Raw genomic sequence first — 26,743 nt, forward strand, 5'->3', positions numbered from 1 at the left:
CGAACAAAAGTATGATGAAAAATTGATGGAACAAGTCCACCACCCCCCAACCCACATAACGCACGGGGTGAGAGATCATCGAAACCGATTCGTGGTCCGATGGTTCCTTCCGTTTGTGTGTTGCGATAAAATACACCCACACACATACACACACACTATTTCATAATATTTTATATATTTATAACACAATTTGTATCTGTTTAACCGATTGCGCAATTAAAAAGGCAAAATAAAAAGGATAGAAAAACAAACAAATGGCAGCCATGTTTTTTTCCGTAACGAGATCACTCATCACATTTCGTCGTGTGTTTGTGCGGCGGGTTCCCTATGTTACATGTTTGTTGTAGATCTCGTTACTTCATACGGGAACTTTCTTCTAAATTGGGAGACCTTTACGCCACTGGAACTCTCAGTGTGAAGTGTGTTCTGGTGGGAAAGAACTTCAGGCCTGAACGAAGTACTGGTTGCATGGAGCTCCAGCTGCGAAGGAATCTACTGGATGGACGGAACTCTTATGTTTAAATGTTTTATTTAACTTAAATAAACTTAACTTTGTTTAACGGACTGTTTTCAACGATCCATTACAATATTATTATTAATAATAAATATTATAATACAATATTAAACCTTTCACCTTCTTGGATTCGACTAAAACCCCGTTAACAGAAACTGAAGTAGCGTTACAGAGCGTTACATAGTAATGTTTCGTTGCGCTTGTATTCCAATTTTGTTGGAAAAATGCTCTAAACACTGAAAGCTGATAGTAGAAGATGATCACGGAAACTACAGCATGTGAAAACGGAATAGCAGTAGTATGAAATACTGGAGAATAATGGATATGGGATCAAGTTGAATATTAATTCCATTGCGTTGATGAACTCTTGATATCGTTCGGTCTCTTCTGAAGGAATTATGCCTCGCCCAACAGGGATTTGAACGAAAGGAAAGTAAGATGATAAGAGGTCGTTCTTCTGTCATCATGAGCTGCTTCATGCGTTGAGGTCATCCGCATCCAACCAAAAACCCACGGCAATGCTATTGTTCATTCTAGGTTTTTATTCACAATCACTGTTTAGTAGTGTAAGCCAGCTAATCTATCAGTAATGCTGAATAAACTATCATGAAACGACGATCAACTATATCTACAACGCTCTTTTTTTGGTGAGTTGTTTGTTTGTTTGCTTTTTTGGGGAGGGTTACTTTTTGTTTTGATTTTTGAACGGGGGAGCGCGAGAGTTGGCGTTGTCATGGCTTGCTTTAGCATTTCCTTCCCTCCCCCCGGGAGGGAACCCCTTCACCCCCTTTTTCCCATTGCCACCGCTAACCCCAAAATTGCACTAAATAGATTCTGTTGCTTATGACACACGAGGGGGTGAGTGTAAATGGGGTGGAGAAGCAGGCAGCTAAGGGAGGCATAGCAGGTGTAACCCACACCCTTCCTATTCTCCTTCTCCGCCACAGTAGGCTGAGGAGAAAGATAGGGCAGGAAACGATTTATACCTCACTTCCCCTCCTCTCGTCTACAGACCCCGTCCCACCCCCACCCACCAATCAGTGTGTAGCTGATTTTTAATTGTTTAGTTTTAGTTTGTGTGGTTTCTGCTAAAGAGCTGCTGTATCACGGCAAACATAACTGCGCCTTCTGCTGCTGCTGTTTGCGGACCTGCCTACTAAGAAAGTAATGTTGTTTCTGCTTATTTTTCATCTTTTTGTCACTGCAATTACACACTACCGGACTTAAATAGGAAAAATTCGAATTAGACGCGACACTTAAATGAAGAACGCAACAACTAAACCCCGCCCCATCGCCGATCTGGCCGATTTGCTTTTGCTTCGCTTTTTAATTTGTTTCCCCAACCCCTCCCTCGCATCGTTCCTTTGCATCGCCTACTATTATTGTAACACTACTGAACCGTCACCCATTTTGCTTACCAAATGCGACTGTTGTAGAGTTCTGCTACCGTTCTGAAAGGTTTTGCTCCCTCGTCGTTGAGCGGGCAGGGTTGTTCGCCCCCACTTGCCCTGAATGCTTTTATTCCAAAACATTACGCATTTTGATTTGATTCACTAATGGCGCTGCTAGCGAGCGTGCAATATCGCGTAGTACAGCGCGCCTTGCTCTTTTGTTTGTGTTTCGCCTCTCACGCTTCTCGCTTCCATGCTTAGCTTATTTTAGCGGTTGTTTTTTTTTGTTGTGTCTTACCTTTTCCCGTTTGTGAACAAGTTGTTTTTGATTTGTTTTATAATTCGTTTTTCACCTACAAGTTGTTTCGCTGCTTCCCTTTACACACTTCGCCCCTACATCTTGTGATGCCTACCCGTGTACCCTACTTCCCCTGCCCGGTCGTGTCTTACCCGCTCCCTGCCCTGTTTCTAGTCGGTTTACTCACCGCACAAGCCCCGTCGGTGCGAATTGCCACATACTGACAGCAGGTTCCCGCTGTTTTCCGTGCTATTGGCACCGCATATTACATTCCTACCCACGTGTATATAGATATATATATATTATTGTGTCACTGTGTTCGTGTAATTTTGTTTAATTGCTGTATTTGTTTAGTGTTTGTAAATCTCTACTTAATTACGATTTTCTCTTTCCTGCGCCTAAGGCCCCTTCTAATTCCCCATGTTAATTGTTCCTAACCCCTTCAACACATCCACCACGGCTTTCCCGCCTCCCCTTTACCCAAACCCACCCCACGCTCCATTCCCTCAACACACAAGGTAAATAAAGGTTTTGTTTTTCTCTCGCTCTCTCTCTCTCTCCCTCTATCTCTCTGGTATTGTTCTAACGTTCCCGTTCTTCCCCCTTTTGTTCGCCTGTTTTATCCTTACGGTGCGCGCCATTGCGCTGTGCTTTAGTACATTCTTTGTGCAAATTTGACCGGTTCCACCCGTTCGTCTTCCGCTGACAAACATGCGCGCACAAACAGAAAAACAAACTAAAGCAAGCTTGCCCTTCGTCAAAGCTTGGCGCAAGCGGCCTCCCCTGTCCGTGTCCTTGGGCGTTTTCTGCTTCCTTGCCGAATAACACGAGCTTGGCGCGCAGAAGGTTATGTTGTGCATAGTGTGCAGTCCTGAGTATACTACCGATGAGTGCAGGAAACGAAAGATTTAGCTATTGTTTTTTGCGCCCGTTTCCTCGCTCGTTGCTGCTGTTGTTGTGGTGTGTTGTAATGTGCATTTGTAATTGTAGCTCCATTTTGGTTTTTGTTTCGTTTGCTACCATCTGTTGGTTTTCCCTGTTTTACGCTACTTCAACAACAACAATAACACTGGCTGGTGCTTTTGCTCTTTCCCATCGTCCGCAAAATACTGTTCTGCGGGTGCGGGGCCACTACTACCACTATATTCGCCGAAGAGAACTAAAGAAGTGTGTGTGATGGCGCTACGCTGATCTACTGTTTTTGTTTTTTTTTGTGTGTGTGTTACGCCCCTCGAAAGTATAATTTATTTATGCGCATGTTTTGTTGTGTATAGTCTTATACGCCTATATGTATATGTATATATATATGTATGTATATACTTTGTCAGGATTTCATTCTACAAGCCGCTACCCTAACCCGCGAAGAAGAAAAACTAAGATCGACAACAAAACCACTACGAAGGTATTGCACCATAAACGTAACGCCACGCGTCCTTTCCGTCATTGTGGTATGTGTCATAGCCGCCGGTGCACCACACCGACGCACGTCTGTGTCTGTTACGTCCGTCCGCCGGTCACTAACTTATGCGCTAAAAGAGTAGATGCCATTATTTCATTGCTTGATTTGATCATTGTGTGGGTGTGTGTGGGTGTGTGTGTTTGTTTGCCTTCGTCGATCATTTCGGCGATTCGTCCGTCATGATTCTCGTGATGATCACCGCCATCATCATTGCGATCATGAGCGGTTACGCCTTGGCGCAGTTACGCAGTGCAAACCCCGGTCCCCCAGCGGTCTGTACGCGGTCGTCGCGAAACCGGGGCGTGACATCCCGCTGCAAACGGCGGGTCTTTACGGACTGCAGCCCTCAAAAAGGGCCCTAAACTCGCCGCTCTTCGGTCGGGGTAAGCTCATCTTCAAGCTTTGGTTGAGCTCGTTCAAGCTGGATTGCGATGTGCCCTTCTTCATGCTACCGTTACCGTCACTGCCGTGGGAGAATCGATATTGGTTGCGATTAATCGGGTGTCAAACGCTGGAAGAACCTGCTGCAAGGAAGGCCTACCTTAAATTATCTACATTATCAGCTTCAGCAGCTAAAGCGTTCACTACAGCACTAATTTGATTGGTTTCCGTATTGCCCGATTCCGATTCCTCCTTCTGTGCCATTATGTTGGGATTCTTGCCAATCTTGTTTAACCTGCAACGGCGCAACGGTAACGTGAAGGTTAGTTGAGATCATACGGGTGAGGATCCTTGCACCCGGGACACTTACCGTTCCGCGGCCACCGTTTCCATCGTTTTGCGCATCAGTGGGTATTGGTCCAGTACCGCATTGAAGTGATCAACGCTGAGTGAAAATAAATTGCAGTAGGTTTCGGCACGAACGCTGGCGACTCTTCTGGCATTCGTTAGCAGACAGATTTCTCCGAAGTATGATCCATCCGACAGTGATGTAGCGACCTTAAAAAGAGGGATTGGATATTTTTAGTTACGCGGTTACATAACAGTCCGTTAGCAGAACATCACAAACATGCAACCTACCTCTCCATTAGCCATGACGATATCTACAATGCCTTCTTGAATAAAATACATTTTTGATCCTATAGTTCCCTCCTTAATTATAATATCACCTGCGAAAGAGTGAATGCATACGCTGTAGTTCTGGGAAAGGACACTAGACCACTAGACAGGCAGCCGTGTCGGTTTGCTTACCAGGTTGAAAAACTTCGTATCTAAGTTTAGTCACTACATCTGATACAAAATTAGAATCAGCGTTCGCGAAAAAAGGCACTGAAGCAACTAAGGACCTGGAGACCGGCAGTGGTAGTATTTGACCATGTCACACCAAAATCACACGCGCAGTACATACACACACACACACGAGCACAGAAAAGAAAGATGGAAAAAAAAAGAAAACAAGGATGCGTATTAGAGGTTTATGGCAGCCGATCACCCTGTACTCTGCAGGGTATACCCGCAATGTCTACCGGTGGCCAGGGTTCACTTACCTACAGTTGTAGTTTATCACATCTTCCCGCAGTTTTTCGCTCAGCTCGCCGAGAATGCATTCTTCGTCGAAAAATTTACCTTGGTACCGATGCTCGAAATATTCAGTGATTCTTTGTCGCATATCGCGCGGTAACTTCCGGTACGCCATGTACTCTTCCACTTGTTTTACCTACGCGGCGCGTCGGCACAGACCATTGCAGCACAGGGGCGGGACGGGTTTTTTTTGGAGGTTTTGTTAGTAAGTAAGTAATGTGGACGCATTCGTCGCCCGTAGTGTACGTACCTTTTCGCGATACTGACGTCTACTGGAGTCCAGACTCTGGATAAGATTGGTAGCATGTCCAAGGAATAAGGCGTAGCAGGTGGCACCAGATATCATCGAAAGCATCGTAAGCCACATATCTGTCAGTGATTGAGGGGGAAATCTGGAGTACCGAGAGATGGAAGATAGTTAGTAAACGGTTGAATTCTGCCATTGCCACGGTTGGAAAACAGAGATGTCAAATCGGCCACAGTGCGTAATTGATACGTATTTTCACCGATCGAGGGTTTTTTTTTAAGTCGTTGTCACAAAAGCACCTACGAAATCAAATCTTTCCAAAACAACATTCTTTGTCGGAATGTTCCGACATTCCGACAAAGAATGTTGTTTTGGGAAAATTTCATGTCGTAGGTGCTTTTGTCGACAGATAATCTGGCGATATCGGGTATACCAGCCAAAGTACACTCCACACTTGAATATGGCCACTGTTTAGAATCTCTCTAGTATTATTTAGGCCACAAATATAGACAAAATCTCAGAGATACTTCACAAACTTGAGTGCCAGTGCGATGTTAAACGTGTCTATATTATGTATCGCAACTATCCAGTATTTATCATTGGTCAATTGTTGAGTAAAATAGACAGTCGTCAGAACCGATAACAGCATTGATGTTGATGTTTAGTGCAAAACTCCTGAGTAATAACTAAGTACACTACCTGTTCCGATGGTCATAGTTGCGACTATACAACATATTTTTTTCAGTTTCAGTACGCTAAACAATATCTCTGATCAAAGCTGACTAAACCGCCGAAGCATTACGCAAATCTTTTCTCTCCTTTGATGATCTCTATGAGAACGATTCAGCTTCAAGCTGACATAGCTTTCTTATATTTACCCCTAATGGTTTACTTGACGTATACCGATAAGCTATTTAAAGCTGAGTTCTAATGTAAAGCTACTCTTTAATATCAGACACCATCGTGTAGCTGCAGTCAGTAAAATTATGATCATTTTGGTTAATCGAATGCTAAACCTTCCACCTCTCCGCACCTCAATCTGACTTTTGACATCTGAGTTGGAAAGCATTCACCGCGGTACGAGAATTTACCTTCCATATCCTATGCAAAGCATGTGCGACATCGCTTTGAACAGTGCCCATGAGTATTGCTCTAACCAGTAAGCTTCCTGTGGCAGGTGAAAAAGAGAACGCATACATTAAAGACATGACCATCACAAGAACCACTTCGAACGGTGCCCGCCTTACCTGTAGTTCATTGATTGCCACCCACGAGTTGGATGGAAAACCTTGCAGCATCGGCACGAGAAACTGTAAGCAACCGCTCCAGTGACCGATCAGTAACATCATACAAATTAGGTTAAAAATTCGCATGAACACTGACGCCATGTTGAGAAACTGCATGGAGAAGCATGGTGCGCAGTGCGGAACGAACCGGCATGGGGACAGGGGAGGGGAAAAGAAGAAGAAGAAAAGGGCTACGGTCAAGTTCGGTGTTTTGTGAGGGCGGATAATAGAACGGGCACACCGGTACACGGGAGACTTAGAAGACGCGCGCGCGCGCGCGCCTTGCTTTGAAGGACAAAAGTAGTTGATGCAGTTGAACAGTGACGTTGTTGCTGAGGCTGGCTTTGTACGGTGCGACTAGTCGATGAGCGTTACGCTTCAACCGAAATGGGAATGCGTCCTTCAGCTAATGTCCTCGTACGGTGGGACATTCTGAGAGGCTTCCAATGGCCTCCCTTCCGGATTGGTGAAGCTGGCCAATGGTGTAGCAGTTAGGATCAACAACGGCAACGTTGATGGAATAATGTTTTAACTGATCGAAACTAAAGCAAAGACGTAACATCGAAACAAGCGCAGGGTCTTGTCTTGGTAAACCGAAATGTAACGTAAGTAACGCGCGCAAACGTAACGCTAAGTGTAGGTAGTAATTTAAGTAACGCTCATCGTCGAGCAAGAATGGAACTGAAGAAAAGCATAGCACCGAACAATAAAGCCAAAAGTCTTTCGCAAATGTATTACCACAAAACAAAACACACAGTCAATAGGCAACTGGAACGGAAATGCGACTATATAGAACGAAAACAAACTAATGCTTCAATAGCACATTAAATAAAAAAAGTATTTTTGCGAGCAGGACAGTTGTGGCCACCGCCGATCATGATGCAGCCTGTTGTATAATTGCTGCTGCTGCTGCTGCTGTAAGCCGCTTCCAAGCTTGCTCATTGTTTTTAGTTCTCTTTTTTGGCACACATCGTCGCGCAGCGTTTGCGTGTGAAGCAGAACGTTCGATGTCAACAACGCCGGTCAATCGCATCAGCTAGATATCGTTCGTACGGGCGATAGGCTACCAGAGAAGCAAACGCACTTCTTTACCGCACAACCAATCATCGCACAAACGCGCTAGTAAGTATTGTAAAAAGGAGTATAAAACATATAAACCAAACAAACAAACAAATAAAAAAGACCACATGCACAGTAACGAACGGATTCAACTAAATCACAAACACGCACACACACACACACACCACACGGTTGGTAACATTCGACATTCAAGAAGGAATGTCCGTTGCTGCGAGAGAGAGAGAGGGACACGCACACACATCTACCATTCAGTTCGAGCGCCAACAATATTGGGGAAAGCTGTATCATGTTACTAAAGATCGCGCCGGTATAATTTTTTTTTTGTCGTAAATGATGCACTAAAATGTAATTATGTACACAGTTAAGAGAATAAAGCAATATAAATGTATAACCGAAGCAGAAGAAGTTTTACACTGTACACCCTGTATCAGGTGTGCTTATATGAAACCATTGTTTGGTGTTTGCGATCATGATCTTGTTCTTGAACAGTTGATCTTGTCTGATGTCTGTTCTGATATTATTACGCACATTAATCCTCGTCTTATATGACGTTAAGAAGAGCAAGGGAGTAATGGAGAGAGAATCAGATTGAATCGGATTGAATAACTCTCAATTTTTAGTGTGAGAATTTTTGAGGATCTGCAAATCCTTGAGAATCTCTGACTGTTTGAGGATCTTCGAAGCTTTGAGGATCCATAAGTCTCCAAAGAATCTCAAATTTTACGCAGTTTGAAAGGTTAAAACTCCTGTAATAGGACCACTGAGTACAATAATGCTGTGTCCATAGTGAATCATTAGTCTATGAGAATTCCTGAATCTGTGAGGATGTATTCATTTGTGGGAATTTTTCAATGTTTCGAAATCATCTGATGATTTACTTGACTTCTCATTGAACAATCATACCGAATTACACAAAAGATTTATCAACTACAACACCCTAAAACATATAGCGATCCTGCAGCATCCACTCTCCAGTACTCCTAACATCAAGCAGCGCCCTCTATGGTTGGGTCTTAGCAGTTCGTTCGGCTGCGTTCTGGGTACAGCCACTAAACCACTTTCGGGAAACTTTTAAATTTATGGTTTCATATTGACACTACTGATACAGGCATATGATACATTTTGTACACCATCGAAAGCTCGAACATGTCGTCTCTGTATGCTTCGGCTTATAAACCTACAACGTACAGCCGCTTGCAGCCATGTATTGGCGCAATAGTCAGCAACTAGTAAACATAGTGTCATAGCCGATAGGACTGTCGAGCCGAACCTCGCACGTAGAACAACAACAAAAGCGTCGACCCGAATCTAGCGGAACGCCCATCGCGACCGTTCGCGGCACGCGTTACGAAGAAGAGTTATTAACAAACCGGAGATTAAACCTCAGCTCAATCTTAATCCTTTGTGTTTAGAACCATTGAAGCGAAACCTTGATATCATCAAATAATATTCAGTGAAGAGAGAGAAAGAGAGAGAGAGAGAGAGCGAAAAAAAAACACCTCGACAAATGGGGATGGTAATATAGATAATATTTTTCCTCCCAATGAAACACCGCAAAGGGATGTGAACAACCAGCAGCGGATTATGGATGGTGTTAGATGGACTGTACAGCACGCACAAAACATAGAGACACAAACACGCACATATACACCTACGGAAATGGTACATTGGCACGTTTAGTCCTATCGCCTTCGGTTCGATTGTTTCGATTCTGGAAGATGAACTTTCTTACGTGAAAGTATGTAAAGAGAAAGAGTTAGCCTTTTTTTTTTGCTGCGGTGGCTGCTGCTGCTGCTGCTGCTGCGAGGCGTTTACACATTTACTGTCTGTTGGTGAGCTTTTCTTTTACGCGGAACGCATAAAGTACAGCTTGGCAACAGACGCTTGGGCGTAAGAATATGCAAGATACGAAAGGTAGCATAATGTATATATATATAAAGAGTTTATTTCTAGGAGAAGGAAGTGAAGGGCGATACGAGTCGTGGAAGTGGATGTGTAACACCGGAAATACGGGGTACATATTGGGGGAGGTTTTTTGTTGCGAAAGTAGCTGAAGCAGAAGCTGAGTAGTAGTACTAGTAGTAGTAATGGTAGTAGTAGTAGTAGTAGTTAGTATCGATTATTACAATATATCGCCCGTAAGTTGATTACGCGATGGATGATGATTAATGAAGCCACTTAAATGTGTTGAATCATGGATGGTGGTGGGTGATTGGTGAGTGGGTGGGCCACGGATGGATGGAAGTTTGAGCAGCAGGACACATCGCGCACCCAACCTACCAAAAACCAACCAACCGTAGCGCTTAGGTTGGCGATCAACGGGGCACGCAAGTACGCGAGAGGTTTAGGTGCTTTGTGCTGGTTTGTTTGCTATTGTTTTGCCATTGTTTTTTGCGAAGGTAAGAAGCGCACGGAAGAAACAATTTCGGGAGAAAAACAGCGATGGAAAGTTTTTTTTTTGCTAGCTTTTGTCGCTGTCGATGAAGATGAGCGTCTTCGTTGGGCAGAACACGATTCATGGGTACAGGGTGATGCTGAGGATGGGGAGACTATTAGCAGAAAGGGACGCTATTAGCATTTAAATAGGGGGGCCGCAAAACGATAGGGTGCGCAGATGGGGGACAGGGCGTTGTGGTGATGGGCTATTGTTTCGATTTTTCTGATTAATTAGTTCAAACGACTTTCGAAACAGGCCGAAAGGAAAGGAAACTCGAACTAGGGAGCTGCTTTTCAGCTCTTTTTTTTTTGCGAAGTTTGGCGCTAAGAAAAGGAACGATCGCATTTAGATGGATGGCGTTAGCTTTAATAACTCCGCGTTACAGGACAATGTGTTGTGATGAAAATGGGAATGTCTATCATTTTGTGAACACAATGTACACTCTCCATTAAACCCCTTTGCAAGTTAAATTAAGCACATTTCGGCAAACTGCTAAGTTTAAGGGATTAAGTTACATCTCTTGCAGGGCTTTCGTGCTCAAGTAGTAAAACTAGAGCTAATTTTTAATTCCTTTCAGGTTACAGTGAAATCTGTCGTAATAGATTTGCAGCTCTTCCCACTTTCTACAACTTATGCGAGCTGATAACCTGTCTGCACAAAGCTTTCTCAACTTCCACATTTGCCAAGCTGACAGTGTATAAGTCGTTCAAGCTTTAAACAGAAATTGGAGAAGTTTTAACATGCAGGAAGCACTGGAGATCTATCACAACATTTTCCTGTTCAACTTGAAAGTAAATTAGAAATGGCATCAACTTTCTCACTTGAACGCGAACATACTACGCTCAATAACATACGCAATTAATTACATTTTTACAATGTAAGCTCTATTTTTAAGTACGTCTTTAAAACTATTCTGATTTAAAGGATCAAAGAAAGAAACGGTAGATAATATGGGCAAATGCTAATTAAAAACTTTATAATTATAATCGATCCTACATAATAGACAGGTTATGTACAACGTCTAGTAAGCGTTACTTCATTAGTCTATTCACAGCATTATAATGCTAGATCGTGGATGAAATACATCTGATGCAAAGGAAATTATGGCATCGTGCCTCGGTGGTCGGATCCAGCAATCTGAAGGTCGGGAATCCAATCTCTGGTTTTAGTAATTCTAGAGTCGATTATTCGATAATGGTAAACATAGGCCCATTTTATAATAATGACCCCAATAAGCCATTTCGTTAACAATTAGACGGTAGGGAACAATCTGAATACTAGCATCATATCAACAGTTATTTATTACAGCTCACTGGAGAGAACTCTTAATTGTTCTTGGTAGCGCCCTCTTGCGTAAAATCGCGGAACTATTCCTCTAGATAAGCGATGGTTGCTAGTAACTTACATTTTCAACTGATTATGTATACATCATAGCTAGTACTGTTTAGTAGCTAACACTCTACTAAACTCTGCTGAGATTGATCTACAAAAAAAAAACCTATAACAATCTTTCACGGAATGCCTAATGCTCACAGCGATGGATGCACGAGTTGCAGTGCAACGACGAGAAGGCTTTGTTTCTTTTTTATGTAACCCATCAATTTAACTGGAGACCATGTCCTGTCCAGCCGCACACGATACGGTACGCTGGACCACTGCTATTGACATTTGTTAGGCGATTCGCCTACACGGTATTATGTTTATCGGAACAATTTATGGAAGTACGATAACAGCTGAAGAAAAACATTTAAGTAACGTTTCATATAAATAAAAAAAATAGAACATTCCGTTATACTACTGCTAATATAGTAAGAAAACATGCTGTAAATATAGAGTTTAAAATTAACATCTACATCTGGCATCGAACACGCAACCACGATGTTATGTAGGAACTTTACGAACGAAAGAGAGAGAGAGCGAGCGAACGAGAGACTCTGTTCGGAACACATAGTGATCGCGCAGAGGCACGGCCTCATCATCATCATGGATGAAGGAAAATCACGCAACCTTTTGACTCCAACAGCAGAACACTGGAAGGCATTACATGTCGTTCTGTACTATCGTTGTATCGGTGCAACAGCACTTGAAACTTCTGTTTGTTTGTTTTTTTTTTAACGGGAACGAAAGCCAAAAACAAATTAGCCCAATTTTCGTTAAAAACATTTACACATAAACAACACGACCGCACATCATGACAGTAACGAGCTCTTTCAGATTGAGACGTCCCACAGCCGGAGCGCTTGTGGAGTTGGTAACAGTTATTCACAAAACAAGTGGCCAGTGCTAAGGTGCTTGCAGATAATTCTTTTTTTTTTGTTCAATCTTTGTTTTTTTTTTGCTATTCATTTGCTCTAAATTAGCTCTATATATATATATGTATATAAACAAGCCGCAATGCGATGCAAGATGCATATTTTTTTTTGTATATTAACACAGTTTTTTTTTTGGTTTATTATTATTTGACAATAATAATAATGCGGTAAATGTAAGTTTGCTGTACTAGCCGGAAAAAACGGTAAAAAGTAAATGAAAACTGGTTCACTAAGCGGTATATAAAAGCGTAATAAGCAAATTGAACAGATTCTGCTGATAAACGTTTATTTACCGAAATGGTTTGCTAAGTAATATGCGTATTTTTTTTTTGTTTGGTTTAATGTAAATAACAAACGGTAAAAATAATGAAGTAAAAGCGCTTTCTCTTTCTCTTAATTACCTTCAAAATAAGGCTGCTCTTAGAAAAACCTTTAGTCTTTTCTTTTTGAAAGGATCTCCCTCTTCGATTAGAATGCTTTTTTTGTAGGTTTTGAAGTATCTAAAGTTGTATATAAAATAATCGATTAAAAAATGACGGTTTTATTTGATTAATGTACGTAGTACAATGGGGTGGGGGAGGAGAGGAAGGGGGCGAGGGTGGTATTGAAGGTGATCATTATGGTATGGGTGTGGGCGGGGTTCTCGTGTGATGTGGGTTAGTAGCGTACGGTTCCATTCAGCGACTATTGGGTAGGACTTATGCGAATGATGTTCGAGGAGATGATGTTCGATAACGGACCAAAGAAAAAAACGAACAAAACAAACAATTCACATTTTAAACAAAAACCATAACGGACAAACCGAACCAGTACCAAATTGATCGTTTTAATGAGCAAAATGGTTTGACTCTTTTTTTTGTGGGGATGCACATGGGGATGATGTTTTCATTACTTCTAAAACTGTGTGTATGTGTGTGTCTGTTTTGAACGTAAAAATGTAACAGTTCGTTTAAATGTTCCGCAAAACGATGTGCGGTACGAAAGGATGAAACAGTGGGCTAATATGCGTATTGTTAGGTGGTGATTGTCGTTGTTTGTTTATTATTTTTTTTAATAAAAAAAGCACATTCACGCACACGCAGAGACTCGTCATCTTGTGCACTTATGGATGGTATGATGGAGGTTTCGTTATTGAAATGTATTTCCATTGCCAACAAAACAATACAACCACACGAAACGAACGTACGAGCTTATGAAACGGATGGTCAACGCAATACACAGACAGACACAGAACGAAAAAAAAAAACAATCACTAGAAGGCGTTCCTATGAAGCATAAGAGTAACGTGGTCAGAAATGTACGATGTTGTAGCGAGGGTTTTTGTTTTGTAGTAATGGGTTTTTTTTTTGTTTTTTTTTGCGTCCTTTCGTTAGCTTTACTTACTTATCCTTCGTATCACTGTATAGGTCGCTTTATGAAGATGAAGAGGCTATCAATCCAATTCGCTTCTACCAACTACCCAATTTCGTAACAACCAATTTCGACAAGAAATCTGCATCACTTTTCACATACAACTGCACCAAACGTTGCCATTTTCCAATTAATTAATTTTTAACAGCGCTTTTTAACTATTAAAAACACTCATGGGGAAGTTCATCGATACAAAGGAATGTAATTGGTAGAGAGAGAGATAGAGAGAGAGAGAGAGAAAGGAAACAAAATCCCTCCCTTTCTGCAATGTGCAAACCGACGGGTGTGTAGGTTGTGTATAAAATGGGTATATGTGTGTGTGTGCAGAAACATCTGTGAGGCTAACACAACACTATGAAGCGCAACACTTCGCTTACAGCACCATTAGAAATAGTTGCTCTCCCAGCACAAAGAAAAACCAAAAAAAAAAACCCGGAAGCCGAAGAGGTGAAGGGGTAAAGTTTGATGAAATGTTTTTTTTTTATTAATATTTTTACTTAATGAACAAAAAACTACGCGCCCTACAGCACAAATGATGGATGACGGAACCCGAGAGCTTGTAATGCTGTGCTTAAAAACACGCTCGAAATCGTTACTTGGGTGCATGGGATGTGTTAATAATAATATGCATCCTGCTGGATTTAGTTGATTTGCCCCGTTTTGCCCAAATTACTTATTTATTTTGTAACAACACAGCTAACAACACACAGACACACACACATACAAATTACACAGTAACGGAATTAATTGCTAATTGTTCGACTTTCAACCTGGACGAGCACTGGCGATTTGATGTAGCAAATCAAAACTGTGGCATGGCGATTGCAGTACATCGCGATCGATAATTTAGGTGCTTTGAGAGAAGTTCAATATTGTAGTTCACCAAACGAAACGACCAAATGTACCTTTTTTCGTTGTTGCCAATGCGAAGAAATACGATGCAACATCTCATACAGCGACGACAATTACGGTGGCCACATGTCGATCTTCTCATCAAACCCGAGTGCCGTACGGGGTGCTAAGCTGCATAAACTAACAACCACACAAACACGACACATACAGACACAATGGTATAGTCTAAAGGTTCACGAAACAGAACACAAAACAAACAAAAGCCAGACGAAGAGGAAAAACATAATAGGAAAACAAACTAACCACAGCCAGTAGAGCGGCATACGATGCGGCAGAATAATGCTAACGACCAATTACTGTATTTTGCTATCCACCAAAGTGGCCATGTGGAGGGGGTGAGAGGGGTGGGTAAACGAAAAAAACCAGTAAAAGTTCTCTGGACAGGTCACAACTTGTGGTGACTCACTACTCTCTTATGTGAGTCCAAAGCGCATGGCATCTATCTAGCCGATCCGATCCGAATAGTACAGCGACTTAAGTACGGACACAAAACCCTGTTCCGTAGGTCGTATTGCGCAGATTGACACATCTTTTTTAAGGATCCTCCCATTGTCGGAATCACTTCCGACCTAATGTTTCGAAGTGTTCACACAATCAATCAGTCTTTGAACGAATAAACAATTGAAATTTTTTGGCATAATTGTATCCTAAGCTGAAGACAATTTAACACGACGAAATTTGGCACTTCACTGCGAGGTTTGGGTGGTGCTAAAAATTTGGCATCGTTTGTGTGTATGCTTGTGTATGTATGGGTTACTTATTGTGTAAGCGTTAGTTTGTGCTGTGTGTAAAGAATAGATTTTTTGTTGGGCTGAGTGATCATAAATTTATGTTTAGATAAGAAAGCTTATTGAATGAATCAAATGAATTTGAAAAAAAAATACACTGGAACCACCGTTTATCCGTGCTGATCACATTGACCTTAGTGATAATAATTAATAATTAATTATTAAAATAGTTTGACTAAGATTCCTGAACTGGAATGAATCTTTAAACCGACTCTCAGCCTTTAGCACTCGTCGCTTTAAAATTTAGTTTCCACAATACAACTTTTTAATACATATTCTTGCACTGGACTTATGTACATGCATCTTCACTTATGTGCAAGATCCAAAGTTTTTTGTTTTTTTGGTTTAGGACTTTATTGGTAACTCACAATTACAATACAACAGATTAAAACGCTCTAAACGCCCTCTGATCTATGCCCTGGTTTGTGCTACACTCTTACTACTACAATGATACTGTGTAACTGCCATTGAGAGTGACAGCGTTACAACACAGGGTGGTTCCCAACACATAGCAAAAGTAGTCAACTGTTTAGACAACAATAGTTCCAGTGAAAGGATCAGTGCATCGCCTTAACAATCTTTAATAAAAAGACACCTCCTTCATCGAGACATTTTTGGAGTCACTTAAGAAACTTTCAGAAAACTTTCTAGTTGGGTCCGCCGTTGGGTGGCGCTTAAGGCTTGGTTTGATATTCCCTTGGATATCCTCAATCGAGTCGCAATGCACTTTTCAACCGTTGAAATAAAAAAAACTAGTAGGGAAAAAAGTCCTTGCTTCAGTGAGACTGTGAAACCACACCGAGGTGTATAAAGCACAGGTAGTCGTTCAGGACAAATGTAATTTAACTGGGCGCCTCCATTGCGGTGTATTTCGTTTTGTGGCTGATTAACGCAAAACAATCTAGTAGTTTTTGACAATTGACAACGAATAACCGTCAGAATTAAAGAAATGAATAGTGATAATCTACAGTTTTTTTCATAACACGGCTAAGAGCCGTTATAGTTATATAAAATAAATAATATATAGTTTTATATAAATATCGTTATTGGTTATCAAATTAATAAATTAAATTGTGTTTAAAACTGCCAATTTAGAGCAACACGGAAAAACGGTGTTCCACTTATCGAAGGTCTATGCTTAATGATCTAATGATCTATGTAAATCTTATTTTTTTTGGAAATTTGAATAAAATATTTAAATAAATAATAAATATTTGGAAAAATTCATAGAAGTTCATGGTTGTGTAAAAAGGCAACCCATACGAATGAACTGTTCGAACCAATAGAGTTTGATGCAGCTTGAAGCAACAGAAAACGGTCAGTGTATAGCGTGTGTAGGTGTTCTGCGGCACTGCTGGCCCGAACCAAACATCGTACCGGTGTTGTAAACATTCAGTTGAAAGCTGCGTATAACGGCGCATGGCAGATAACGATAATATGCGAAACAATTACATGAAAGTTACATCGCACAACTGTGAATTGCGCGTAATTGCGTTGATGAACATTGATGTCGCTTGAAGCCAAAGCAGTTTGAAACGAACAACAAAACAAAACAAAAACACGATCGGAGCCGAAACATTGAGTGACGAAAACGGAAGAAGGAACAATACCCAGAAGGTAACGGAAAATCAATCCCACAAAAAACAAAACATGGAAAACCAAAAACAAGAACCACACAGGAGATAATGGAACCCTCCCCAAAGGAACAGAAGACAAAACTTAAAAAAACGCACGGGTAAAAGAGTTTTTTTTTTCTTGTTGGGGAGGGAGTGAGGCGAAATACGCGAACGGCATAAGAGCAGAATGGTAGAAAAAACATGGCGATACTGTTTGAGCTGAGAGTGTGTATATGTGGCAATATCATTTTTAGCACGAGTAGTGGTACGCAAAAAAGGTTGATATAACGTAAGTTAAGTAACGTATGTAAGAAGGAGTAACGCTGAGTGGCGAGTGAACCCCGCAAACCCGGTTGGTACTTACATAGACTTCCTCCCACTGGGAGACGTAGCGCACGAGCCGGGAAAGCCGCAGAAGCCTCACCAGCGACAGCAGCTTGGCCAGTCTAAGTATGCGCAAGGCTCGGCCAGCGTGTAGCAGTTGAAACGAATCGGAGAAATCCTGCGAAAAAGGGGAAAAATGACCCCCGTGGTAATGGGGTTCGGTGTATGAGCGACTGATAGGCATCGGTGTCGATAAAAAGGGGATCGGTTCCGTTCCGGAAAATCAGTGACAAACAAACAAACAAACGGAAGCTGAAACCGCTTCTGCTCACTGGGGAACCGCCAGATCATCTCAGCTAGATACGTGGCTAGATATGTTACGTGAACATTAACTCAAAACACAAAACAGACACAACCGCGAACCACAAATTACTGGAGCAACTACATCACACGCCTAGAGGTGAGACAACACGCTAGCAAAATCGGGACGAGGGCAAGAAGAATAAGAATAAGAACAAGAAGAAGCCGCTGCCGGACGGGTGGGGGGGGGGGGGGGTGGTGGTGGTCGTTTTGTACTAAAAACAACACACACCAGCACGTCCACTTTGACAGAGTGCGCGCGAACGGCAAAGCGCAACTCAGCGCTGGCGACGGAAACAATTTGTAATCCACATGCCCTCCTTACCTGACTGTACTTTTGCATCTGAAATAAAGAAACGAAAAAACAAAAAAAAGGAAAAAGTTAATTTGGACAGTAAACGGGCCGGCAGTGGGAAGGGCATGCATGGAAACGCTTCGACATTTGGGGGAGGTTTTTTTTTGCTGTAAGCTAAAAGCGCGGCAGGAAACAAAATGGGATGTGATTTTTTTTATTCTAAAACAAAACAAGTATCCTTAGATACTTCTAACTAAGATAATCTAAGATCTAAGATCTAAGAACTAAGATCTAAGATAATCCTTAGATACTTAGATAGATCCTTAGATACACAGACAGAAGAAAACTCAAACGAAAGTGGGTAAAAGTTCTAAATTAAACAAAGCCATAAGGCTACAGATATATCAGACGGTTTAGAACACGTTTTTTTTTTTTTAGCACTATTGCACCCACACACACGCACTAAGGACGCCTAAGGCCTACACTAAACCAAATGCACGAATCTATCCTACACGGTGTCCGCTTACCTGATTGAATATTAAAAAAATGTAATCGAGCGGTATGGACGATATTAAATCCAGGAAAAACCACGTCTTCAGATAGTGCTTTGCAATAAGCTTCGGGTCGAGTATCACCTGCTCCGCATTGTCTTGCTGCATAATACCTGGGAAGATTGTTTTTTTGTTTTGTTTTCGGGAGATTAATCGTCTGCAAAGATCGTGCACAATGGCGACGTCCATTTACCTGTTCTAAAATTGACCACTATATCGACAAGGAAGATTGTATCACTCAAGCAATTGAATGCGATCCATCTGGTGCTCAGGTCGTCGTTGAAAAATGATATCGCTACGGGTAAGATGATCAAGTTCGCTACCAGCAAAAGCAACATGCACAAATCCCAGTAAAATCTGTGGAAGAAACACGTGGGAAGGTGGCGTGTGAGTTCAAGATCAAGCGATCAAGCGGCGAGCGCATCCTACCTGAATGAGCTGCACGGATGTATGACCCAGTGGCCCGCCGTTTTCTGACGAATCCGTTCCTTCACTAGCGCTTTTTTGCTGCCAAACAGTTTCATGGCAAGCCGATTGTCGGTCGGTTGGAACCATGCTTGCAGCTGATTCTTTAAGAAATTCGATGACGGTTTCTCTATGGAAGGAGGAATATTGGGAAGCGGTTCCTCCTTCGGTGTGCCATAGAGGGACACGTCATCAAAATGTACCTGCAGAAATTGGGCAGTAGGAAGAGGGCGGCTTTGCTTCATCAAAAATGTTCAACCTCCGCCAGCATCGATCGTACGTACCTTCGATTTAGCCATGTCGTTCATGTAGTCGGTGATTAGCAGCGCCTCATCATCCAGTGCGGTCACCAGTGAGTCCGTGCAGGTGTTGTCGATCGACACACGCAGATCGGTATCGTTTTGATTCGAGAGATTCGAATGGAACCTTATCGAATCGGAGCTGGCCGCACTGAACAATCTGCTGGTGCCGGCGGATGGCATTGGCGACGGTGGCGTGACCATGCCAGTTGGATGACGTCGCACCGTTAAGACGCACCATTCCATCACGTTCGACGAAGAAAACACCGCAAAAAAAATAAAACGGGAAGAAATACGGAATGCGATTTAATGGCACGATTGGGACGGGTTGTTGGGCGAAATTAGGCGCACTAATTGACATGCGAATCGATCACACATGTCACCGACTCAACCGGTCCTGGCGAGTATTGTGACGATGGTTGGCGAGTTCGGACGCGACGTCCGTGCCGGGAGTGCCTCGCTCGGTGCGAGATCGCCCGTCACGGAGGGCACAAAGCGGACACAATATATGCGGAGCTTCGGCGGTCACTAATTGAACTTGATGGAAATAACAGTTCGGCCGAATGGCAGATGGGAACTGGGCAGACGCACAACTAACTCTGCTGTGGGCAATTCCACCATTGAAACGCTATTGTCGCCGTGCAGCAATCAGTACCGTGCGGTGCGACATTTTCCTGCCCCGTGCACCGGCCAATTGGTCCGGCACGTCACCGATAAGATCGCCGCTACACCGCCGGCCCGCATCGGATCTATAACTCACTCACTTGAAGTGCGCGAGCTCGAGCGATGCCGCCGCAATTAGCGCGTACCGCTGCATGCACTATTTCTTAACGTCCAGTTTTTCCACTAAACAGCCTTAGATTTATCGCCGTATCGACCGTAACGGCCATTCGCGACGACCAATTTCGACTGTTAACATGAGGTCAGGTCGGACACACACACACACACACTGGCTGGAATCCGCACAGAGGAATCACTTAAGTCATTAGTGTCGCCACGCAGATCGTTCGTGGCCCGGCGAATCGACCGAACCGTGGAATCATTTTGCTGGTTAGATCATCAATTAGGACAGACCGCGTGTCGGGTGCGCTTCAGACGGCTGGCGCGGCTAGCACTGGGTGAACTTTAAGGACAGATATCAAGGCCCATCAGAGTTGTGAAATCAAGGCCACCGCACACACTGGGGATGCGTGCACCGTGTGCAACCTGACACCGAAATGGCTCCGACCGTGGTCCAAACGCTGCATGCAGCTGCCGACCTACACTCATCAACCTAAGCGCCCCGAATAACCTGCACACCCAGCCGGGTACTGAGCGCAACTTGTTGAGATGCTCACACACGCATTCCCCGTAGCCCCGTGCGACACCAGCGTCCAACATCAGCCTGACACGAATATATCGCACTCACACACGCAACATAGCAACGGGCTTCCGAGGCACCCCGGGGGAGACATGCCACCATTTTATCCAGCACGCCACTTCCAGCGTCCTGCAGCCCCAGGGCTGGGCAAACATTTGTGTGATGCGAGCCAAAAATGAATTAGCAAAAAAGAAAACAAACCCCCCACCGCCCCCGGAACTGCCAACACGAAAATGTTCACACAATGGCAGCAAAACGGGCACCTGTGTTTACCTCCTGAGCAAATAGGGGTGAAATGTGTGGAGGGGGAGATGGCACGGGAAGGCGAGAAGTTGGTGCGAATCACGCCACCAAACCCGGCGGCGTTGCATGCAGCGAATGACACTTCGAAACGAGCCTGCGCTTAGTGCACGTGCGGTTTTGCACACGATATTTGTTCCTGTCAGGTTTTCCTTTCCAGCTACAACGGTTTTCTATTTAGCGCCCACATTAGCGTCGAAGGTGTGGCAGCCACGTTCATTAATTTCGGTAAAAGGATGACGGGCGAATTCAGCCACTCTATCCACCGGTACCGGTAGGAGGAAGTTCAAAGAATCCTTTCAAGTATAAATATAACTGTGGGGGGGGTGGGAGGGGGGGGGGGGGTGGGAGAGAGACCGGGTGGAAGAGACTTTCATAAGGTGTGCAAAACTTATGGCGCAACTTCACAGTCGCGCTGATTTCAAGTGGTATCAATTGATTGCAACGATTCCGGGTAAGCTTTGATCCACCACTAACGATCGATCTTGATCGCACACCCGTGGGCGGCTGTGCGTCCACAGATAAACACAACGTACATCAGTTTCAACGGGCAGGCGAATGAGTTGTATACCCGATCCGATCAAACAGTTCGTTTCGCACCTGTACAGCAGTTGAGTTACAGCTGGAGTAAGCAAGCGGAAAGCAGAAACAGTATCGTGTGGCCGGAAATATCATTCAACCCCCCGACCCGGCAGAGGTACGATCGATGGAAAAAATACTACTTCACGAGTAGAGTAATGCAAAAGTACCATCCTCAAAAGCAGCAAAAAAACAAACACAGGCTGGTACAAAAATAGCCACACCAGAGTCACCAGAAGGATGAAACGGTAAGGATCGCGCAGGATTCTGCTGCCGTGTTATGGATTGCTCCACAACATTCCACTTGATTAAATTACCCACCGACGCACGATCAGTCTGTTCCGTGTGTGTGTGTGTGTGTTTTGTTTTAAATAAAATCTTCCTCCCCGTGCGCGCATCTTGCAGTGGAGTGAACCACTCTGATAATAGTACGCTAGTTTATGGCGGTTGCCCAAATTGGTACACGATCGTTATTGTAAACATTCGTGGGGCCCACCCACACGCGCCCCCCTTTCGCGCGCTCGCGATCCTGCACCGAGCAGCCGAGCAGCCGCAACCGGACCGGTAGATCAACGAAATCTGTGCCCAAAACCTAAAAACAGATCACCATAATTCATTGGGTACATTGATCGGTTTGGTTTGATCGGTAAAAAAAAGGTAGTACGGGGTCGATCCCTGCCTGCGGGGGCAACTACCCGTCAGCGCTGGATGAGGGCATCGCCTATTCTCGGCCGATCGACTGCGGCGTAGTACAGGAGGATGATTCTTTTCGGCGCGTAATTATGAAATCATCAGTCGAATATCTTGCAATGTCCGATGGCTTCGTGCAAGTGCGTGATAGAGGGAAGGGTTTTGATGGTTCGTTACCTGCCATTGAGCTTGTAGCTGCGCTTCTTCTTCGCACGGTTTAAGCTATTAGTGTTGGGCGAATTGCTGTGATACTGAGGCAAAATGTGATTGGAAAACAGGTTGTAGACACTGTTGCTGTAGCAGTTGCTGCTGCTCTTGTTGATATTGTTCTCGGCCGGTGCGCTCAGCTGCCGGTTGTACTCGACATTCTTCGAGTTCAGATCGTTCACTTGCTTGTTCAGCTCGATGATGTTGCGCAGCTGGCTAATATCACTCGCGTGATAGCTGTAGCTGTTCCCGCTGTTGGACGCGTTGATGGCACCGTTGCTGTTATTGCTTTTGTTGCTACTATTGTTTATCGTTTTGCTACCGTTACCGTTACCGTTACTGCTACCACTGGCACCACCACCACCACTACTACCCCCGTTACCACTGTACCCGACACCGCTACCACTGGCGACACCCCCGATACTGGCACTTTTCCGCTCGTAGTTCACACTGAACACGTTGTAGTTGGGGGCGTGCTGCTGCTGCTGCTGTTGATGCTTGGTGCCACCGCCGTTGCTGCTGCCGCCCGCTACACTGCCACCCCGCTCGAGCTCGCCGGGCGTCGCACTGTTGCTGTGGCTGTTGATGCGCGACCGGTTGTACAGCACCGTGCCGCTACCGTTCGGCGAGTCCGTGTGGCTGGTGGAGTAGCTCAGGCGCGGCTGAACCTGATGATGGGACAGCAGGTTGCTGCAGGCATGTTGCATCGACCCACCGGACGCAGTCTGGGCACCGCTCGACGACACGCTGTGGTGACCGTACGGCGGTAGGGTCGACCCGTTACCGTCCACGCTGATCGAACCGCCGCCCTGCAGCGAATGGAACGAACCCTGGCAGGAGCTGATGAGGGTGCTGCCCTTGCCGCCGCCGCTGCCACTACTGCCGGACGCACCCGATTTGGCCGGAGCCGATGACGCTATGATGTTCGCAGCCCGGCCCGACGAGCCCGAACCGCCATGTGCCGGCGAATTTTTAAGGCTGTTGGTCGCGTTATCGTGCGACGGATCGTGACACACGTGATGGTAGTGCTGGCCGTCACCACCGGCCCCACCCAGGTGCAGCGTTGGCGGGTTGCTAAGGTTGTTGCTGACCGCACATTTCTTGCACGGGTAGCTGCCACCGGCAGTGCTGCCACCGTGCCCGGGCGGCTGCGCGCTCGTCCCGGCACCGTTGTTGGTGCCTCCGCCGCTCGCTAAACCCTTGTACGAGCCGCTGCAGTTGTTGGCCGACACCGATTTGCCATTGCTCTTGACGAAGTTAAAGTTGAGATTGCTTTCCTCCACCGAGAGTGATGTTTTGTTCAGATCGTTGTACTTCGGGCCCGACTTCTGGTCGCTCGATTCCGCCTTCGGGGTGGTGGATTTGTCTGGAATTTTGGGTGTGAAATTGAAGGAGTAGTAATTAGACAACTGAGATGGCGATTAAGCGGGCAAGAGTCATTCGTGGCAAACTGTTTTAATGCAGGGGCTTGGGCTTAACATCTTTCGAAAGTCACTTACTACTTCAGAACAGCGCATTTTTGTCTAAGTCATCAAACCCCATACACTTATGTGATCTTCATCTGTGCTTGGAAATTATTACATTACTTCAACATACAAAATTCACTATATTTACACGCTTCACCGTTGTGGTTTATGGCTCGTCTAACACACCACACAATCCGAGTCTGCTTTCGAGTTTTAGGACAGGATTTTTATTGCTGCATACAGATTACCATGATTGAAGATAATGCTCCACAACGATATTAACAAAACCCTGTGTTTGGGTGCGATTCGATTAAACTAAAACAAAGACACCAAAAACTGCCGAAAAAAACACTCATTTGTGCACCGGGGACGGTACCGGACGAAACCCGAACCGAAAGCCATCCCGATGATCATGGCACACAACAAATGCACAATGAAGCAATCATACTTACCAATCACTGCTAACGATGTCGAGCCGCTTCGGGAACTGTTGAGTGGTTCACTATTCGCACTATTGTAAACAATGTTACTGAACCCGATGTTCACCGATGACTGATGCAGTTGGGTTTGGCTGAGCTGCAGAAACTCCGTGTTGTCTTGCCTGGTGGGTAAGATACATTCGTATACGTATAAGAAATAATCGCGCACACACACCCATCTTCACGAATATGTATACATATTCATATGGCCGAAACGTTTGCGCTCCGCACACATATGCGTGCCGTCTAATATGTATTAAATGGATTGAAAATGGAACGAAAATAAGATGTTTATATTCCTGTTGCGCACCGCCTGTCTCACCGCCGCCGCCACGGTTCATTCCACTTTCTCCAGCTAGATAACGCCACCCGCCAGCTTTCGCTCACTCTCTTTCGGTTCGTAAAATCCCCCGAAACCCTACCCTAGCACTCGTTCGTTTACCAAATGGTCGCTTCTATTCGGGGCCAATCATCTTCCAGCAGCACAGCTCACCCCCCCCTGCACTTCGGCTCGAGGAAATCATTGAATGGCAGTTTACATCTTTGTATATCTAATTTACGGTAAACGGTCAAACGGAAACTAGTTGTGAGTGACGGATGGTTGCAAACCACGGTCAAACCTGACTGCTCTCACACCCGCAGGGTTTGTGCAGTTTGGGCCGGGAGGGAAGGGAGGAGGGGAGGGGGGGAGGGGGAGAGCGATCTATTTTGCCCCGCCTGGGTTTGCTTCGGTCGACGTACAGCAAACAACGAACGATCGCGGTGAGAAGCAATCGATCGCTCAACGCATTTCATCGATTGAAAACGCTCTGTGAGATGATTTGACGGTTCAATCACTATGGATCGGTGCGCTATCCAGACACATATATGAAATTATATAAAACTTTAGGTTATTATAGCATGGAAATTATTCCAATGACCTCAATAAACATCTACGGAAGCAAATCATTACAGCGTTTTCGAGTAGAAAATATATTTTTGTAATTACTAGCACCGAAATAACCTCGTCGTGTACCAAGTACCAGGCGCATCCATCCACGATCGTACGAGGGCGATTTCGAGTTCGAGTCATAATTAACAATTTTATTCCGTTTTTTTTTTACACGCTCATTTCATGATTGAGTAGAAGTTGATCGATTATACAAGAACTAATCATAGCAAAAAGAGATCATAAACCGTCAAGGTTACTTGAGACGTGCTTCTGCCTCTCGAACAGCACGCTTGGTTTATTGCCATTTTATGGCGTATCGATCATCATGGCCGGCCCAAAACGTACCCCAACGCCGTATTGTTGTGTAGCACGTACACGAATTTACAAATTTTCCTAAAATAAATAAATAATCATTTCCCTGCGCTTAGTATTTGTGGGTACCGTTGCGCATTTTGACGTCGTCCCGATCGGATACGGTACCGGAGTGCGAGTGAGCAGTTGTCCAGCAATTCGACCACATTCGTTTTTCCCTTCCCCCCCTCCCCCCCCCCCCCTCCCCTCCATCGTTGGCCATCAGTGACGGTGTAGATCTATTTCAATCTGTTGCTGCGGCTGGCCCCAACCAATTGTTGGCCATGTTTAAGTAATTGCACGCGCTCCGGTTACTTGCAGAGCGCCTGGGCCCGGCCAGTTACACGTTCTTAAGGTGCACCGGCGCTACAAGGCTACTTCAGCACGGCCGTTTCAGCACGGCACGGATTTCTTGGCTTTTCTCCCCGTTCGGTACTAACCGCCAAGCGTAAACGCTTTCACGGGCGCGTGAACTTGACTGAACTGGTGCGCGCTTGTTTACGGTTACGAATACTAGTTGCGTGGATGAACCGGCGGAACCGAACGGTGCCCTATGCTCGTCTCGCGCACGATCGCGACTGCTCGAAACGTTCATTCGGCTTAAGCGAAGGTTCTTGTCCATGCTAATTTTTTCCGACCTTCGGTACTGAAGAGTGTACAGCGCTTAACAGAGCTCGGCATTTGTACTACGTCGTGTGCGGGTTGATGGATTCACTCCTCACTCTTACTCACCTGCTCTGTATGTAATTGTTGCAGTAAGCACCAGGACCACTAACCCGTCGTTGAAAGTTTTTAAAAGGCATTTTCACACATAT

At 44.5% G+C, this 26,743-nt stretch overlaps 1 protein-coding gene across 1 annotated transcript; it reads right to left on the reverse strand.

The window, feature by feature from the left end:
* Positions 1-3,992: 3,992 nt before the first annotated feature.
* On the reverse strand, positions 3,993-26,731 carry LOC128708265 (uncharacterized). Its single transcript, XM_053803226.1, has 19 exons — positions 26,661-26,731; positions 24,620-24,768; positions 22,672-24,067; positions 19,551-19,728; positions 19,231-19,469; positions 18,995-19,158; positions 18,778-18,914; positions 18,281-18,298; positions 17,636-17,773; positions 12,947-13,045; positions 6,678-6,827; positions 6,522-6,598; positions 5,434-5,575; positions 5,150-5,319; positions 4,854-4,948; positions 4,683-4,771; positions 4,414-4,601; positions 4,204-4,338; positions 3,993-4,125 (listed from the first exon to the last, which is right to left on the reverse strand). Exons 1-19 carry the CDS (start codon positions 26,729-26,731, stop codon positions 3,993-3,995), a joined length of 3,768 nt encoding a protein of 1,255 aa, XP_053659201.1.
* Positions 26,732-26,743: the final 12 nt, after the last annotated feature.

Source organism: Anopheles marshallii, chromosome 2 (assembly GCF_943734725.1).
Source record: "Anopheles marshallii chromosome 2, idAnoMarsDA_429_01, whole genome shotgun sequence".
Taxonomy (NCBI): Eukaryota; Metazoa; Arthropoda; class Insecta; order Diptera; family Culicidae; genus Anopheles; species Anopheles marshallii.